This window comes from Mastigoproctus giganteus, chromosome 13, assembly GCF_048544385.1.
Source record: "Mastigoproctus giganteus isolate SK-2022 chromosome 13, ASM4854438v1, whole genome shotgun sequence".
Taxonomy (NCBI): domain Eukaryota; kingdom Metazoa; phylum Arthropoda; class Arachnida; order Uropygi; family Thelyphonidae; genus Mastigoproctus; species Mastigoproctus giganteus.
In genome coordinates, this window is record NC_143587.1 from 33,493,150 (window position 1) to 33,512,876 (window position 19,727).

The 19,727-nt window shown below is 35.6% G+C and overlaps 1 protein-coding gene across 1 annotated transcript in view; it reads left to right on the plus strand.

Annotated features, from left to right (window-relative positions):
* The window catches only part of E(z) (histone-lysine N-methyltransferase E(z)), a 238,997-nt gene that overhangs the window by 35,265 nt on the left and 184,005 nt on the right, over positions 1–19,727 (plus strand). Inside the window, exons 5-6 of the mRNA XM_090387215.1 lie at positions 488–794; positions 17,144–17,240. Coding sequence (XP_090243341.1) covers positions 488–794; positions 17,144–17,240 — 404 coding nt within the window. The remainder of the gene's footprint in view (positions 1–487; positions 795–17,143; positions 17,241–19,727) is intronic.

A 19,727-nucleotide genomic window follows, 5' to 3' on the forward strand; every position in this document is an offset into this window, starting at 1 on the left:
CAGTTTCAAGTTTTGAAACTATTTCCATCAATTTTTATATCATTAGTGATTGCAAAAATCTTAACCTCTCTCCAGCTGGGTCAGTACAATTTTAAAATGGAAATTAGAGGCATTAGTCATGAGAAAATGGTTTAATTTTTAGGGAAGTTATTCTAGAGAAAGTTGAGATTTAAGAAAAGGTGATATGTAGATCTTGGGAATGTGATAAAGGTATCAAATTAATTTTTTAAAATGGGATGATTAAATTTAACTAAAAAGAGGTCAGAAAGGAATGATTCTAGATTAAGGTAATCTCTGTTAAGGTCTCTTCGAGTGGGATTATGAATGTTGTGGCAAATAGAAATATATCCGTGCATATTTGCAAGCTGTAAAATAAATTCTTGTTGATTCTTGTAAATTTGTGTGTGTGCATCCATGCATGTTATCCTTTGACTAGTATATTTCATGTAGAGGCATTCAAATATATATTTTTCTTTTTGAAAACCAGGTAGAAGATGAAACAGTTTTGCACAACATTCCATATATGGGAGATGAAGTTCTTGACCAAGATGGCTCTTTTATTGAAGAATTGCTCAAAAATTATGATGGTAAAGTGCATGGAGACAGAGAATGTGGTTTCATCACTGACGAGATATTTGTAGAGTTAGTGCAGGCTCTTACTGCATTTCAAGACCTTGATAATGATAACTTTAATGAAAAGGAAGAAAAGAAAGAAAAAAATGAGATTGTCAGCTTAAACAAAAATAAAAAGTGCTGTAATAAAATTTTCCCCGAAGGTGACCTTTCAAATTCAGGTAAGAGGCTATTTTCTTTTCAATGATTGAATATCCTTTGAAGTTATATTTGATACAGAGGATATTCTTTTTAAAAACTGTATGAAACAAATTTATTGAAATCACAGTTCTTAGTAAATTATGTATATTCTTAGCATCTGTTCAATATTTTTTTACATTGTTGTAATTTTCAAATATATACAGTACTTGTATATTCTTTGTTATCTGCACTTAGTTTGTAGAGGAAATTAAGTACTATTGGAGATTTGCTTGGACTTGCAAACTTTTTTTTCCCAGATGTTTTTGTGTTACTTAATATTTAAAAAAAACATGTAGTAGGTATAGCTTATGGACACTATAGAACCAAGTTCAATACAGCACTGTGTGCTATTTGCAACTTTTTTGCTGTATTATGAATCTGATAGTGAATTCAAATCAGATCAGTTCTTGTTTTCTCTGGATCCCTTTCCCACATATACTCTCTGTCTGATGTTGCAATAGTCCTAAAGTTACTATATAACTTCTAGTAACAACCAACAGACTGGTTTGAGTTAAACTTTATTAAAACAAATAGATATTCACATAAATAAAATACTAAAACAGATATAAAATAAAAGTGTTAAAAGTGAAAATACATAAGCATTAAAATATATATAAATGATAAAATAGAAACTTTTGGGGAGAGGTGTCCCTTCATCAGCTGGTCGGCAAATGGTGTACTAAGTATATACAGTTGGATCTCCATATAATGAAATCGATCGTTCGATTGAAAAAATTCATTATACAGAAATTTCATTATAAAGAAATATAACCTTTTCAACAATGAAAAATACTGTAATTCAACTCAGAAATACAGAAAAATATGGGAAATAAATCAGAAATAAGCGGAAATGAAAACATTTTCTAACATTTTAACACAATTAATTTTTTGATACACACATTAAGAAATGACCACTTACATGATGCGCACAATATATTAGTACACTTTTAAGAATTATGTCGTAAAATATACAGTCATTTTTTGTTGTACACTGGATTTTACATTATTAATAAAAATGTTCGCATTTGTTTAAGCACTCAAATATATTTTCTGGCACATTTTCTTCACACTGCAGGTCTAGACACCAAGTTTCAAATGCTGCCAGAATTTCATGTTTGGAAGGTTTAATATTGTCCTCATTGTCTTCGTTGCCCTCAGTTCCATACAACTCATCGATATTCTCACTGCTTTGAATACTCTCCAAAATGTTGGAGTCACTTGGATATTCAGCTACTATGACATCGTTATCAACTCCTAAAAATTCTTCAAGAACAATTTCTCCACTGATCAAACCTCTCGCTTGGAGTTCTTCCCAAGATTGTTCAATGTCTTGTAGCAGTTCATCCCTCTCATCGCTGTTAATTGGCATTTTAGCAAAACCTGCTTTTGCAAAACAATTCTTAATCGTTGTTTCCATCACATCTTGACTCCACACTTTCGCAAACTCTGACATGCACGTCTGCAAATCTGTAACAGAATCTATAGGTTGGGTGGTTTCTATTCTCGGTATAAATTTTTTTCAGTATGTGCCTTTGGTAGTGCATTTTCAAATTCTTGATAATGCTTTGGTCCATTGGCTGCAATTTAGATGAGGTATTAGGAGGGAAGAAAACAAGCTTCACACTTGTAAGTTTTTAAATTACCGAGTGAAAGTGGGCAGGGCAGTTGTTGACAATCAAAGTGATTTTTCTGTTTTCTTTCTATCAAATTTTAAAATCCACTATTCAAAAATTTCACTTGTGATCCAAGCTTTTTTGTTGTAGTTGTAGTCCAACTCTAACAACTTTACTCCTTTGAAACATCAAGGTTGTTTACTTTTGCCTATTACCAAAAACTTCAGTACCTTTTCATTTCCAGCCAAAACTGTAATTCTTTCCTTATTATTTTTACCACCTACACATTTATCACCTTTAAAAGTTAGGGTCTTGTTCGGCAAACATTTAAAAAATAGACCTGTTTCATCAACATTGAATATGTCTTTGGGCTCAAAGTCCTCCATAATTTTTTTTCAAAACTGTTTCTTTCCAATGACTACAGTTTCTTCAATTACAACCCTACTTTCACCAGAAATAACTTTTTCGAGTAAGCCATGGCACTTTTTAAATTTGTCCAGCCAACCAGAACTGGCTTGAATAGTTTTATGCCCAAGAAAAGATACGTACTCCATAGCCTTTTTTTTTTATTAATGGCCCTGATATCGACATGTTTTGGTCTTGAATCAACTTCACCCACTTAAAAACGGCTTCATCTGCATCTTCGTACAGGCATAATTTCGAATGCTTCCAACTGGGTCCCGTTTCCTCAAACAGTTTGAGAATCGAAACACGGTTCTTCAGAATGGTTGATACACTACTGGCAGGGACACCAAATTTTAAAGTGATTTCTTTTTTTTTTAACACTGCGATGCGATGTACACTATTAAGCACTTCCACTGATTTAAGGAAAACTTGTACCTACTGTACAGAGACAGGTGAAATTTAGTGAAAGTGTGGATGACTCATTTAAACAACAGAATTTCTGGGATAAAGGAAAATCATTCTCTCCTAATTCTCTAATAGGGTGCTTACAATAAAAATCAGGTTGACCAGAGCCAATGTCCATGTTGGGAATATTCCTTAATCTTTGCCAATGATTGTGGACACAGATAGCAGTTGACCAGTGTGACTTCTCGGTAGAGTAAATGCTTTACAGGCAACACCAAGTGTCGATGTTGTAAATACAATGTGTTTTTCTTTCTTTGAATTCAATCAATGTCTTAATTCAATTAATACCTTGAATATTTATAATGGACACCCCACTAGCCGAACCAGGCTGTTCCAGGGATGCCCACTGATGTGGAAATAAAAAGATGTTAATAACAATAAAAAATTGTGGAATGCTCTTAAGAATTAAAACGTTTAGCTATTAAAAGCTAAAGTGATTAATTCTTAATCCTTTTAGCTCTTAATTCATGCTTTCTACAGGATCATCTCTATTGCCTAAAGGCCAGAGGTGCGAACAATGCATACCCAGGTCTGTCGAAATCAGTTCATTATATGGAAATAATTTTATTCATTATACGGAAACTATTTTCAATGTAATGACCAGGGGGAGATCAATAAAGTTCACTACATAGAAAAATTCACTGTATGGAAGTTTGTTAAAGAGAGGGCTGACTGTATATGATTTAGGTAAAATAACAGAAGCCAACCAGGCATGATCGTAAATCGCACCTCTGGTGCTAGTAATGCAGCATTGCGCATTCATAAGGAATGGCAGTGCTCATCACACTGTAATATGGGCAGACTCCATAATGGGGTGTATGGGCACTCACCTATTACAATTCATAATACTGTTGCAGCTGACTATGTGCAGTGCTTCAAGCCACGAGTGCTGGCAGTAATCACGTGAATAGTCGACAGTTTGAATGTCGTGTTGGGATCAAGGTTATGCTGTTCGACCCAATAATGCTCAGCAACAGCGCAGCACTCAAAGTTAGTGGTACGGAGAGCCACCTCATGTTCTGAAACACGATTTTTCAACCTCCTGCCAGTCTCACCAACATAACACATCCTGCAATCTGGACATGTAATACAGTAAATAGAACAGCTCCGTAACAAAGGAGGAATAGGTGTTTGCACTCTGGAAATAATGGAATGCAATTTCCTACCAGGGAGTTGCACACATCATATACAGTAAGAGTGTAAAATTCTGGCGAGATGCTCTGACGTGCCCGAATAATAAGAGATGTAAGCATTAGAAATAAACTCGTTATCACGGGGAGAATATGATCAAGTGCCAAAATCGCGAGCTTATAACTCACACTGATTCAGAACACCAGGTTGATAACCACAATTAGAGAGCTTCATTCTTACTTTAGAAAATCTCCAATTGCCTATCACTAATGGAACTGGAATGCGTCCATACGCTGGTAAATAAGGTACGAGCATTACTACGTAAATGTCCAGGAGCATGTGCAGACCCATAATTAGTAAATTGGCCTGCGTGCGTAGGTTTCCTGAAGATGGAGGGTGTAAAGCATGTACCCACACGTTGGACTAGGTCGTCTAAGAAAGAAAGAGTATTATTTGTGTACAATTCAATAGTAAATTGAGTGAAGAGGGAAAGGGAATCGAGATATTGAAGGAGTCGAACTTCTGATCCCCGAGGGACAACAGCAAAGACACCATCGACACACCGACACCAGAAGGTGATGGGAACAGGTAGGTTCAAAAATATACAACTCTCAAGTTCTTCCATAGCAATATTATCTATGATGGAACTGACAGGGGCACCCATAGTTGTGCCTTGGATCTGACGAAACAAAGAGTCATTGAACATGATTGTGCAACCAGTCAAACAAATCGAAGGCAGTACAAATGTCATCAGTAGAGAGTGAGGCTCTGTCCTTCAATATAGCATCCCCATTCCAAAGTTGCCTTGCACAAGCAACGGCCTGCTGCATAGGGACGCGAACGGGGAGACCACATCAAAGTTAACCCTGACCTCGCCCTTAGAAATGATAAAATTCTATATAATACTTAAAAAATGCATGCTGCTAAATACAGTATAGTCAGTTTACGTATTATATAGGATTATAAAATCCTATATAATACGTAAAAATTGCATGCTGCTAAACACAGTATAGTCAGTTCTCCAAACAAGGGGTATTAACAACCCGGCAATGTATTTGGAAAGTTCGTGTTACAACAGGGAACGATAGGCCGCAAGGGAATACCAGGTTTATGGATCTTCGAGAGTCCATAAAATTGCGGGAGCTGGCAACCTGTTGCATGGAGTTTCCAAAGAATGTTTTTTGGAACCTTGATAGAAAGAAACTGGTCATATACAAGCTTATTGACTTTGGATTCCAATGTCTCCAATACCTTAATGGAAGAATGTTATCAACAGGAAGCCCTTACTTCCTTATGCAAAGATGATAGCATCGTAATCTTACCTGCCAATAAGTGCTGGCACATCATTGTTATTAGAGTTTATACAAAAACTTACTTTTGAAAAAAACGGTTTTCGAATTCCAGTATTTCCAAAAAAAATGGTTTTCGAATTTTTACAAAAAAAAAAAAAAAAGCAAAAGTATAATTAAAACAAGTAAAAAAATATTTATACTTGTTTTAAAATTTTTCAGTTTATTTAATATTTATGGAACTACAAAAATATAACAAAATCAAATTAAAAAAAAACTAAAATAACTAAAATCCATACAAAATATAAATTATAAATTTTTATTTCATTTAGTATTTTTCTTCAGGAAATACAATTTCAAAAAACAAAATGTCCATTGAACGATTCTTATTCTTGATACAAAATTGCTTGAAATAGAAAATACTCTCTCACTGAACTTGGTTTTATTGTTTTCAGGGCATCAAATAATAAATCTAAATTCTTTGTTCTTTTATTGGTTGCCTCAAATACTGAAAATTCGGCCTTCAGTGTCTTCGGATTTGATATTATTTCTTCAGGTTCCTCAAGACACCTATGAATTGATTTTTCCATGGCTTCTTTTAGAGCATTGTCCTGATTAATAGTTTCTCCATCTCCGATATATTCATCATCTGAATCTGTTTCCATACAAGAATTTGGATATATTCTAGACAATATTTTTCCAGATAACTTAATAATATTGAGTTTTGAAACTAGTGGAAATACACTAGATTTCTTTGTTGAAATGTTTTGTGGATTTTGCAAATATAGCAAAAGGGTTACCAATCCAACTTGTCTTCTTTCTTGAATTCGTACTTCTAAAGCATTTAATAATTTGGAGCTGATTTCAGTCTTCAATTTTTTTAGTTCATTTAACAGTAATTCAAATATGCCTCCACTTGTTAATAAATTGGCATCTCGCCACTCTAAGGTCTCAGCTGTTAGATGTACTGATCCCAACACTTTAAGAAGCTCCATGATTTTAGGATATTGAGCATATATTCATTCCACATATGAGAAGAACCAATATCATTCAAAGCTAAAACAACACATTCTTTTAATGTTATAAATCTTTCAGTCATGGCTTCTAAACTATTCCATCTCGTTTGGCAGTCAAGAATCAGACTTAATTCCTTTCCTTTTTCTTGTTTTACATAATTCTGAAGGATGCTATCTCTTACGGAAGATTTCCTAAAAAATTTGCAAAATTTTCTAATTTGGGAAATTGATTGTTTGTAATTGTCAGACAACATAGGGAATCCACAGTCATTATCTAGATCAAGAGAATTTAAAAAATCCTTGCCATAGTCATCTTCACACTTTGTCATCTTCTGATTCCTCATTTGTAACATATACATCAGTTTCAGCAATTTCTTTATTTTTATATAACACATCAGTAACTCCTAAGTGTATGATGTGTGAATAGCATAGTTGATTAATTATAGGTGATAATAGGCCAAATATTTTCGTAACAGCGGCACCATCATTTGTCGCTGCAACTATGTTTGTTTTTGCTAGATCCAAGTTAAAAATTTGTAGCCTCTCAGAAACTAATTCTAATGTTTTCTTCATCACAGGAACTAGTTATTGGAACTAAGCCCAAATTAAAATCTTCGGCAAAATGGTGTACGTTGATATTCAAATATCTGTGATTTCTTTTGCTAGTCCACTCATCTAAAGTTATAGAAAAATTTTTTTTCCCATTCTTCTTAATACAATCCAATTCATTTATAGTTTCATGTTTGGCATTGTCATTCATAAAATGTATGAATGAGATCCATTACTCGAGTGTTGTTTTTCAGTAATGAATATCCCCGTTGCTGCAAAGACTCGTATGAACAAGCTTGTTGTAATGCTAATAATGGACAGTCCATCCAATTGCAGCAAGTTTTCCTATGATTTCTTCTAAACTGCTCCTTTTTACGAAATTAAAAATACTGGCTTGTTTTTGTGGGCAGGAGTTTGTCCAGGTGTCTCTTGCCTGTCGATCATTTCTGTTTTCTTGCCGATTATTATTTTATGAACTGCTTTCAGATGATTATGGAGATTGCCCGTAGATGATCCTTTGCAGCTCAACATTTTATTACAATGATTTCAGCATTCCTTGTCTTTTCCAACCTTTTTGAAATTATCCTAAACCTCCAACTTATTTGCAACATTCATTTTGGTCTAAAAATCAAATGAAACATTTTAAATATTTTTATCAATGACATTAATATTTAATAATGAAAGAATGTTATATTATTAGAATAGACATTAATATATTTATATATTATATTATATATGTTATTATATTATAACATATATTTACTTCCGTTGTTTTTGTTTTTACTAACTAAAACAAGAATAATAACAAGCAATAACATAAACTTCCTATTCCTGCTTGTGATCAAACTCAAGTGAACGAAGCTGTCACAGCACATTATGTACTGCGTAGTATGGGTAGTACGCAGGACTAAACTGGTCTGTTCTGGTGGGGTGCACGTGAGCAACACAGCTGATGTCATCAGTCAGTCTGTGTGATGCCACATAGAATAGCATAATAGAATGCGTTTGTGAATTTGCATGTCAAACATTCACCTGACTCGTGAAGATTAGTTTTACTACAATATGCTTGTGCCCGAGGTGATTTCAAGTCAAAATGTTAATGTTTTTAATTAAATAATTAATTTTTACATATTAATTCTGGTATCTAAAACCCGGTTTTTTAAATTTAAAAACTGGTTTTCGAATTTTACAAATTTATCCTAAACAACCGGTTTTTAAAAACTGACAAACCCTAGTTGTTATGGACAAATCTGATTATATATCCGAGATATTTTCTCTTTTGCAAGATTGTGAAGTCTATGAATCTATACAGGATTTTCCCATCAAGGTATTGGAGAAATTGGAATCCAAAGTCAATAAGCTTTTGTATGCCTGGTTTCTTTCTAACAAGATTTCAAAAAGCATTCCTTGGAAACCCCATGCAACAAGTTGCCAGCTCCCTAATTTTATGGACTCCCAAAGATCCATAAACCTGGTATTCCCCTGTAGCCTATTGTTTCCTGTTGTAATACACCTACATATGAACTTTCCAAATACATTGCTGGGTTGTTAGCACCCCTTGTTGGGAGAACTGACCATACTGTGCCTAGCAGCATGCATTTTTTATGTATTATTAAGGATTTTATCATATCCAAGGGAGAGATGGTTTCCTTCGATGTGGTCTCCCCGTTAACCTCTGTCCCTGTGCAGCAGGCTGTTGCTTGTGCGAGGCAATTTTTGAATGGGGATGCTACCTTGAAGGACAGAACCTCACTCTCTACTGGTAGCATGATCATGTTCAACGACTTTGTTTCATCAGATCCAAAGCACAGCTATGGGTGCCACTGTCAGTTCTGTCATATCTAACATTTCTATGGAAGAACTTTAAAGTCATATATTTTTGAATCTACCTGTTTCTATCTCCTTCTGGTGTTGGACGATGATGATGATGATGATGTCTTTGCCATTGTCTCTCGGGGATCAGAAACTCGACTCCTTCAATATCTCAATTCCTTTTCTCCCTTCATTCAATTTACTATTGAACTGGAAACAAATAATACTCTTACTTTCTTAGACATCTTAGTCCAACGTGTGGGTACACTCTTTAAAACCTCAGTCTTCAGGAAACCTATGTGTGCAAGCCAATTTACTAATTATGGGTCTGCACATGCACCTGGACATTTATGTAGTACTGCTCGTACCTTATTTACCAGCGTATGGATGCATTCCAGTTCCATTAGTGATAGGCAATTGGAGATTTCTAAAGTAAGAACGGAGCTCTCTAATTGCGGTCATCTACCTGGTGTTTCTGCATAGGTTGCAAGCTCGTGATTTTGGCACTTGATCAGATTCTCCACATGATAATGAATTTATTTCTATTGCCTACATCCCTTATTATTTTGGCACGTCAGAGCGTTTCGCTAGAATTTTACACCTTACCGTATACAGTGTGTGCAGCTTCCTGGTAGGAAATTGCATCCATTATTTCCAGAGTGATAACACCTATTCTTCCTTTGTTATGGAGCAGTTCCATTTACCATATTACATTTCCGGATTGCTGGATGTGTTATGTTGGTGAGACTGGCAGGAGGTTGAAAGATTCTTATTTCAAAACATGAAGTGGCTCTTTGCACCGCTAACTTTGAGCGCTCCGCTGTTGCTGAACGTTATTGGGTCGAGCAGCATAACATTGAACCCAACATAACATTCAAACCATTGGCTATTCACGTGATTACCACCAGCGCTCGTGGCTTGAAGCACTGCACATAGGGGAGTGCACATGCACCCCATTATGGAGTCTGCCATATTACAGTGCAGTGAGCACTGCCATTCCTTACACATGTTTAAGCTGCATTACTGGCACCGGAGGTGTGATTTTTGATCATGCCCAGTCAGTTTCTGTTATTTTACCCAATGTGTATATATTCAGTACACCATTTTCACCATTTACCGACCAGCTGATGAAGGGACACCTCACCCCAAAAGTTTCTATTTTATTATTTATATATATTAACGCTTTTATGTATTTTATCACTTTTAACACTTATTTTATATCTGTTTTAGTATTTTATTTATGTATACATCTATTTATTTTAATTAATTTAACTCTGTCGTTCATTATTAGAAATTATATAGTGATGTTCAAGGCCTGTTTTCTAAAGTCCTAAAGTTGAGACTAAAGGATTAATTTCCCCATTCTTTCCTTCAAATTTTTATTTACATGCATTTCATTCACATCATCAACAACTGTGGAGTTGATCCAAGCTGTTTATCACAGTAATTAATATTTACCCTTTATAATAATGTTGTGGGATATTCACTGAAAACATTAGACAGAATTTTCTACCATTATTTAAAATTAGTACTCATCAAAACATGAACAGCTTTAAAATTACTGTTTCTTAATTGAGTAAAGGAATTGTCGAGGAAATGGGAAATAAATTGTTCAAAAAGGATAGGTGGGATAGAACCAGAGTAAAAGTTAATGATGTTTAAGGGGACAAAAGTTGATATTGTTGTGTGCATGTTGGTACTAATGATATTAAGAATAAGTGATGCGAGGATTTAATTAAGAGTTATGACAATGCTAAGAAAAAGCCACAAGTTAGAGCTAAATTTAATAGTCTGGAATTTGCTCACATGATAATAAGAAGTACATCATAAGAGTCTTGTTCATCAGTTCAGTCCTGGAAGATTGAGCAAGTCTCATAGGGAAGAATTTTTTCAGCATGGCCTGTACTTGCTAACAGGAATGGGATACACTTAAATAGAAGAGTGCAAGAATATTTGTTGATGCTATTGAAGTGGTATTAGTTGGCTTGGAAAAGAGCTGCATTTGATGAATTAAATGGTTCAGATTTATCAAATATGTTTGATGTACCTCCACCAATGCTTCCTAGCATTGGTGGAGGTACACAGACCAATAGTTTAATAGCAGCTGTAAGCTAAGCAAAACCGATTCTTGTGGTGCTCTAATTGGGATGTAGCAGCCTTTAAAGCAAGATGGGATGTATTACAAGGCCTATGGAAGGATCCCCATAGAACAATCAAAGATCCCTTCAAAAGCATTATAGCACTTTGAAGGGACCAGCCCAAAGAGCACTGTAATCAGAAACCCCTTCCCCCCCCCATTCACAGGATTGTTTCAGGGTTTAGTGTTGGGCCCATGATTCATGGGACCAGAAGGAAAGAGCACTAAAAGTGGAATAGTGCTAACGTCGCATCTTAATGAATGGTTACTATATGGGTTGTGTAAAGGTTACTGAGAGCACAAACAGGCACATTTAGCATTAGCATTAGCATTAGTAGAGGCATTTGATGCAAGAAAGCAAGCTTATGCAGCATCAGCCAAAAAAAAAAAAAAAAACCAAAAAAACCCCACTTCCACTTCACCCCTCTGTTCGTTCAAAATACCTGTCCAGCTGAGCCTTAAACTTATTTAGGCTATCAACCTCTACTACAAGGGATGGAAGTCTGTTCCACCAACCACCACCCGCTGGCTAAAGGCAAATTTCCGCATGTCTATCCTACATCTGTCTTTCCTCAATTTGAATTTATGCCCTCTCAGGTGATTTTTCTGAGCTAGAGGAAGAATCCCATCAACATTGAGCTTGCTCAAACCATTCAAGGCTTTATACACCTCTATCAGATCACCTCACTGGTGCCTAGTCTCCAGACACTGTAATTTGCAAAACTTAAGCCTTTCTTCATAAGAGCACCCCTTTGTTCCATTCACTAATCTTGTTGCCCTTCTCTGTACTCGTTCCAGCAGCTCTACATCCTTCTTGAAATGAGGCCTCCAGACCTGTATACAGTACTCTAGGTGTGGCCTGACCCTTGCCTTATACAAGGGAATAATCACTTCCTTATCCCTGCTGGAAAAATTTCTGTATATCATTGACAATACTCCATGAGCTACTCTTGCAGCCCGTCTGCACTGCTCAGAGAACTTCAATCTGCCTGCACAACCACTCCCAAGTCCCTTTCATTCTCTACCACTGTCAGTGTAGTACCACAGAGTTGATACGTTGCTCTGGGGTTGCTGTTTCCCATGTGTAGTACTTTACATTTGTCAATGTTAAACTTCATTTGCCACCTCTTAGCCCATCTGCTCAACCTTTCCAGATCATGTTGCACTAGCATAGTGTCAGTAGTGTCCTTGACAACCCTGCCAACCTTTGTATCATCTGCAAACTTGGACATTAAGCTTGATATACCATCATCAATATCATTTATAAATACAGAAAACAATAATGGACCCAACACTGAGCCCTGAGGGACTCCACTAATAACATTAGTCCACGACAGGCAGTGTCCATTGATTACCACTCTCTGTCTTCTCCCCCTCAACCACCCCTTTATCCATAGCAGCAATTTGCCTCCAATGTCACACTGCTCCAATTTGTGTAGCAGTCTCCCATTTGCAACAGTATCAAAAGCCTTTCTAAGATCCAAGTATATAATATCAAAGCTATTCCCTGCATCCAGTTCTTTTGTGACTGCATCATAGTATCCAATCAAATTGGTCAGGCAAGACTTCCCCTTAACAAAACCATGCTGTGTCCGAGCTATAACTGAAGTGTTGTCTAAATGATCCTGCAGTGCTTCTTTAACCAGTGCCTCCATTAATTTTCCTGGAACAGAAGTTAAGCTCACAGGTCTATAATTACTTGTGTCAGCCTTTGATCCTCCTTTGTGAATTGGGGTCACATTTGCACATTTCCAGTCTATGGGTACCTCCCCTGAGTCCAAGGAAGCTCTCATAATTATGGCTAAGGGTTTGCTTACTTCCTTTGCTGCCTCCTTTAATATAACTGGATAGATCCCATCCACCCCGGGTGCCTTTCTTGTGTTTATCTTCAACAGTTTCTCCTCCACTTTACTCCCAGTTATTTCAAGATTCTGTAGCTTACTGCTAGAGTTGAATACACCTCTGGCATTCCCCTCGCTGAATAACTCCTCATGTGTGAATGTCGATGCAAAATATTCATTTAGTTTGTTAGCTACCTGAGCAGGATCATCAACAGTTGACCCATCAATATCAAGTGGACCAATCTGATTCATTCCCTTCCTTCTAGAGTTTACATAAGTAAAGAACTCTTTGCTGTTTTTCTTTGCATCCCTTGCCAAGGATTTCTCGTAATCTGCCTTCGCCTGCCTAACCTCCTTTGTAACTTGGTTGCATATCAACTTGTATCTATCATAGTCTTCTGTGTCATGTGTTAATTTGTAAGTATCCCATGCATTTTTCTTCTCTGCCATATGCCTCATTAGTTCATCTGACATCCATTTTGGCCTAAACTTTGAACAATATTTCTTAGTTGGTATGTAAAGCCTAGTAGCTTCCAAGATAAGTTCTTTGAATGCTTCCCATTTTGAATTTGCTGTTGGTAACATCATCAGTTGGTCCCACTGTATAGAATTTAAATACTGTCTCAGTCCATCGTAGTCGCCTTTACGGAAGCAATAACCCTTCCCTTTACCCCTAATAGTAGTTACCTCTTTGCGTAAATCCCACTTCAGCACACTGTGATCACTGCCACCTAGTGGTTCATTTATCTGCAGATTCTTAATGCATGAAGAATCACTGCTGATAATCAAATCAAGAGTATTACTCCCTCTAGTTGCCTCCCGAACATGCTGATGTAGAAAACAATCATCCAATAAATCCACAAAAGCCCTGCTAGTGTGTGAGTGACCAGCCACCAAATTCCAGTCAATATCTGGGAAATTAAAATCTCCCATTATAAGACTCTCTGATTTACTGGCCCACTCTATTTCCCTGTACAGTTTCTTATTATACTCATCAGAGTCATTAGGCCTATAGCACACTCCTACTCTCAATTTTGATCTCCCAATGCTTATGTCACACCAAACTGACTCAACACTGCACTGTCCAGCTATGTCGACTGGCTTCACGTCCTTGGTTTTTATGTGTTTCTTAACTAATAGCATAACCCCTCACCCCTTCCTATCCTGTCTATCCTTTCTGTAGACGTTGTACTCCCCAAATTGCAGTTCTGCATCCCTTATATCTGTGTGACACCACGTCTCTGATATCCCAACAATATCTGCCTTTGATGTTTTGAGCAATACCTCAAATTCATCAAATTTATTTACTAAACTCCTAGCATTGGTGTACACGCAAGTATACCTGCACCTGTTTCTATTCTTAGCTACCCTAACACAACCCATGTGTTTACTTGTACCGCAATGGCTCCCAGCAGTCTCTGAAATATCATGCATCTTGTTTTTCAGGCTTCTGCTCATTCTAATAGAAGCAGTGCAAGAATCTCTTTCACCTCTGCCAGTGGCTACTGTCAATCTATTGGTCTTTGTCTCTCCCCAAGCTAGCAGTTTTCCGACCCATTTACTTGCATTATACACTAATGCTAGGACATGGTAAATAAATTTGATGAGTTTGAAGTGGTTAAGTCATCAAATGCAGATATTATAATGATATCAGAAACATGGTGGCACTGACATAGGAGATGCAGAATTCAAATATAGTGAGTACAATGTGTACAGGAAGGACATGTATGTGTTTTTCCCTGTAGTAGGTTTTGCCAAGATCACCCCACATTCTGCAGATGTCATCTGTATTGTAGCATCCCTGCATAGCCAGTCATGCATGTGATGTAGGTTTGTGTGTTTATTTACTGTCATGTTGCATGGGAAAGACGACAAGATTGGAAGTAGGGAGTTATACCCTTGGTTAAGAAACACATACATTTAAAAAGCTAGTTGATAATGATTGCTAATGTAATGCTGAGCCAGTCTGGTGTGACACTTGGAAAACAAAAATGAGAGCAGGTGTATTTTGTAAGCCAAATGACTGTGACGAATATAATGAACAATTTTGGGCCAGTAAATAAGAATATCTTATTATGGGTGATTTTACATTTTCAGATACTGGCTGGGATTTGTGGGTTAACCACTCATTCACTCACTAGCAGAATGTTTCATATGGCACTTTACTTGAACAGGCTTGTTCACCAGATTCATCATCCAATTCTGAAGACACTTCTCTAGAAGGTGGATTGGGAATTGGGAATTATAGTATAAGGTTAACCTGTTTTCTCTATTTACAGGTATACCTCCTGTGACTGAAGAAGCTAAGTTTCCATCACAAAAGATGAGACACAGAAAAGACCTTAGTGAGTGGCAAAAAGGAGTGATAGCATTTGGTAGGCCTAAAGGGAAAAAATACCTGAAATACCTGAATTTTCTGGTATTTCAGAAAGGACAATAATAAGGTGTTTTTGTTTTTCAATAGTAATTTAAGAAATGGTGAGAATTGAGATCAGCAGCAGGATCATAGCCACAAATGTCGTTTAGTAAATGAAAAATGATTTCAAACAAGACAAGAACTGCTGCAACTGTAATGTGGTCTGATGAATCCAAATTTTGTATGCACTCTAATTATGCCAGGCACCTCATTCACAGGGAAGCAGTGAGGCATTTCAACCTAGCCCTCACAATAGCACACTGAATAGAACCACCGTCCTCCCCACACCAGCTGGAAAAGGCCTGAGTTTGAGCCTTGTTAATGACATGAATCTTTGAGGTTTTTCCACAATGTAGTTGAGTTAGTCTTGGGTGAGGGTTGCATGGTTGTTTCTTTTGGAAACTCAAGTTTTTCTTACAGCAAATAGACATGTTAACCACAAAATACAAGCAATTTATAAACAGTATGCTGACACTTTATAGTCTTAATTGCTTTGGTGTTTAACACATGCATACATTTCGTCGAGACAGTGTGCAAGGTGTCATACAAGCAAGTCGTAGGTCAATGATGTTTTGGGGATGTCTTAACTATTAAGTGGATGCCTACTTGAAATACCAACCAGGATAAATCAGGTTGTGCCTTTTGGTGAATGTTTCAGAGACACTTGTGATTTCAGTACTCCTATATTCCAGAATGACACGTCCAGTTTAGAGGATCTCTATTATTTTAAACTGGCACAAGGAATGCAAGTGTAAATGGTCAGGCACTTAAGTTCTATGGAGGAAGTATCGAACTATCTTGAATGGAAGTGAAAACCAACAACACTATTCACAAACCCTGAATGAATTATGAGCTCAGTTGTTTTCAGAATGGCCTAATTATATATATAATTTGTTTGTATCCCTCTGTCTGTGATGCTTTTTGAACTTGAATAATTCAGACTAAACAAGATTTTGACCTGATCCCTTTGCAGTAGTATTTATCTGTAAAATTTAAAATAAAAAAAAATTCCAGAAAATTATATAATTTGCTTGTATCCCTCTGTCTGTGATGCTTTTTGAACTTGAATAATTCAGACTAAACAAGATTTTGACCTGATCCCTTTGCAGTAGTATTTATCAGTAAAATTTAAAATAAAAAAAAATTCCAGAAACTTTTCCAATCAATTTTATTTTGACCCGATTGCAATTTTATTTAGCAGTGAAATTGAAATAAAAAAAAAAAAAAAAAAACCCAAAATATTTTTCGATCGATTTTTCCTTTTGCAATAGGTTTTATTTAGCAGTAAAATTGAATTAAGGGAAAAAAAAAAATTTCTGTATAAAATTTCATTTTTAGTCATTTTATTATCCAAGTCTTTCCCACTAACACCATAGTTAGCAGCGAAGGGAGCCAAGTGAGATTACTTCGTTACCAATAACGAAGTAACTAGAGGTTACTTCGTTATTAATCTTTACTTCTCAAAAACAGTTTTGATGAAATATTAACCATGGGTATTTTAGTATTGATATAAACTATTTGAAGGGTCTAGTTGATTATTAATTGAAAAATTACACAGGTTACCAAATTTTTTGTCTGGTGTTGTATGTGTATGTATATATTTCTCTTTCAATTTCATTTATCAAGATACCAGATTAATGCATTCTTTTCATTCAGGTGACAAATCCAGCTCTACATTTCCAGCTGATATGATATTTTCAGCAATTTCATCAGTTTTTCCTGATAAAGGAACACCAGAAGAGCTAAAAGAAAAGTATGTCTCTTAGTTCCAAGCTTATTAGATTTTGTTTTTTAATTGCTGTATATTTTAATAATAAAATAATAAAGTTTATTGAATCAGATAATACAGGATTACTAAGTAAATGGGTTCAGTCCCCAGCATGAAAAGATCAGAGGGATTAATATACAAAATTCCAGTTCAGGTAAGTAAAACTCTAGATATAAATAAAAAATTATGCAGAATATACATAGTGTCAGAGAAATTGCCCTGCCCTAAAAGAGTTAATGGAACTATCAGAAAAATTGCTCTGCCTTAAAAGAGTTAATGGAACTGTCAGAAAATTTGCATGTTGGTATCATGATGATATATGCAAATGAACTAAAAGGATAAATTGGAAATAAAAATATGTAGGTACAGAGCATTAGAGTAGTCACTATGGTGTTATTAATAGTTGCAAAATAAGATTGTGTATTATGAATCAGTTTGTTGGAAATTCTTAAAGATGTCCAGGCCATATTTATGCGCCACGTATATCCAATCGACGACTTTGAATTGGGTCACAGTCTTGTTCTTTGCTGGATTGGTCACATGACAAACTGGTGACAAGCTTTTAGGACAGTTTGTTGATGATGGCACCAGTAAATAGCAGAATTCACTTCACTTGTTGTCAGAGTTTGGAAACACCCAAGCAAACATTAAGTTGTGAGGACCTGATAATTTGCCAGCAAACTACAGATTTGCTTTGATGAAGAGAATTAATTAATTAAATTAATTAATTCACCTTTGGGACATGATAATTCACGAATTGTATCTACACAGTGCATTTTATTGGCTCTCATTCACCCCATTTCTTCATATACAGAATTTTAATGGTGCAGAGAGAATTGGTTACCCTTCTTCATTCCAATTGGAATGAAGAAGGGTAACCAATTATCTTTAGTGATGGGTCAAAGTTCTCTGGGCAGTGATGCAGAAGGATTTATGTGTGGTGATACCCAAGCAAAGGAAGTGTTCCCGTCTACATTCAACAATTGTGTGCAAACCCTTGAAATCATAATGCAGGGTACTATTGCTTATGTTAACCATTCACCAGTGTTTTATTTTATTTTATTTTATTTTTTATTTCTTCCTTTCTTTCTTTGTAATGCCAAAGGTTGATGTTATCTGTCTTTTTGCTATTTCTACAGTATTTACACAACCTTTTATTCCAATAGGATATAAGGTAGTATAAGATTAGGATAATGCTCATTGCTGTACTGCTGCTGCTGTTAGTTACTTTGCAGTGTTAACATGCCTTCTAGTTTTCAGGCCTTCTAGGTTCTTTTATTTGCATCCTGTTGAAAATGTCTGGGACACATGGAATTGCAACTTAGAAAAAAGAGCCCAAACTACAGTGGTTTTCAGGAGAAATAACCAGGAATGACACAATATTCCACAAGAAGCTATAAGACACCTTTTTAAGTCAGCACCAAGACATAATGGCTTGTATTACTGCTGCTGAGTGGAGGAGATCATACTTCATACTGATGTATTCTGATTTTCTGCATTAGATCTTTTGTTCTGGTGTTTTTTAATTATTCCTTTCCTAAATGATTGCTTATTTATGTAAAAGCTCAATAAATCAACATACAGTTTTAGGGTAAGCAGTTTTTCTGGCACATTCATTTGTATATGCTTGACTAGAGAAGAAACAAATAATAAATAAGTGAAAAACATTAAAATATCTGATAGAGAGCTTGCTTAATGAATATCAAATTGGTGTGATATTTATGTAATAAAAAAGATCAATTTATGCCTTATTAACTAACTTATTGAAGCAGGTGACTGTCATATATATTAAACTTTTTAATCTTTTAAAACTACCAAAAAAAATGAGGTAGTAGTTTCCAACAACTCTGAAAAGGAACAAATCCATACTGCCAAAAAATTCAAAACATTAGCACAGTAAAATGTTAACAATATAATTTCATTATTCCAGTTTACAGTTAGGGTCCTCTCAGCTTGCATAAAATATGTATGGATGTGATCTTATTAAATTAGGGCTTTATGCATATGTTTAAATCTTGTACAACACTTATCCTTGACTGCATTATTTTATTACCTCCTAAGCAGATGTGTCTGGTATATTTTACACATGCACACCTACCTACCTGTTAGAGTGAAGACCATGTGAATTTTTGCTTCATCATTATATTTGACTTTTGATCTGCATCATTAATTGTGTTAGAATTTGAGAAATACTGATGTAAAATATTAAAAAATCACCTGAGTAGGCATATGTACACCAAATGATTGCTCCTGTTATTATTATTTATTATTATAATTATTTTTTTGGCTTATCTGCTTGAGGGTTAATTTTATTTTTATTTTGGATCATGCCAACCATTTCAGATGTTGACACACACACACACACACAGGGTGTTTCAAAATTATGTATACACACTTTAAAAATTTATATTTAATGAACAATATATACAAATGTAAATTTTTTTTTGATACTTTAAAGACAAAAAACTTTTT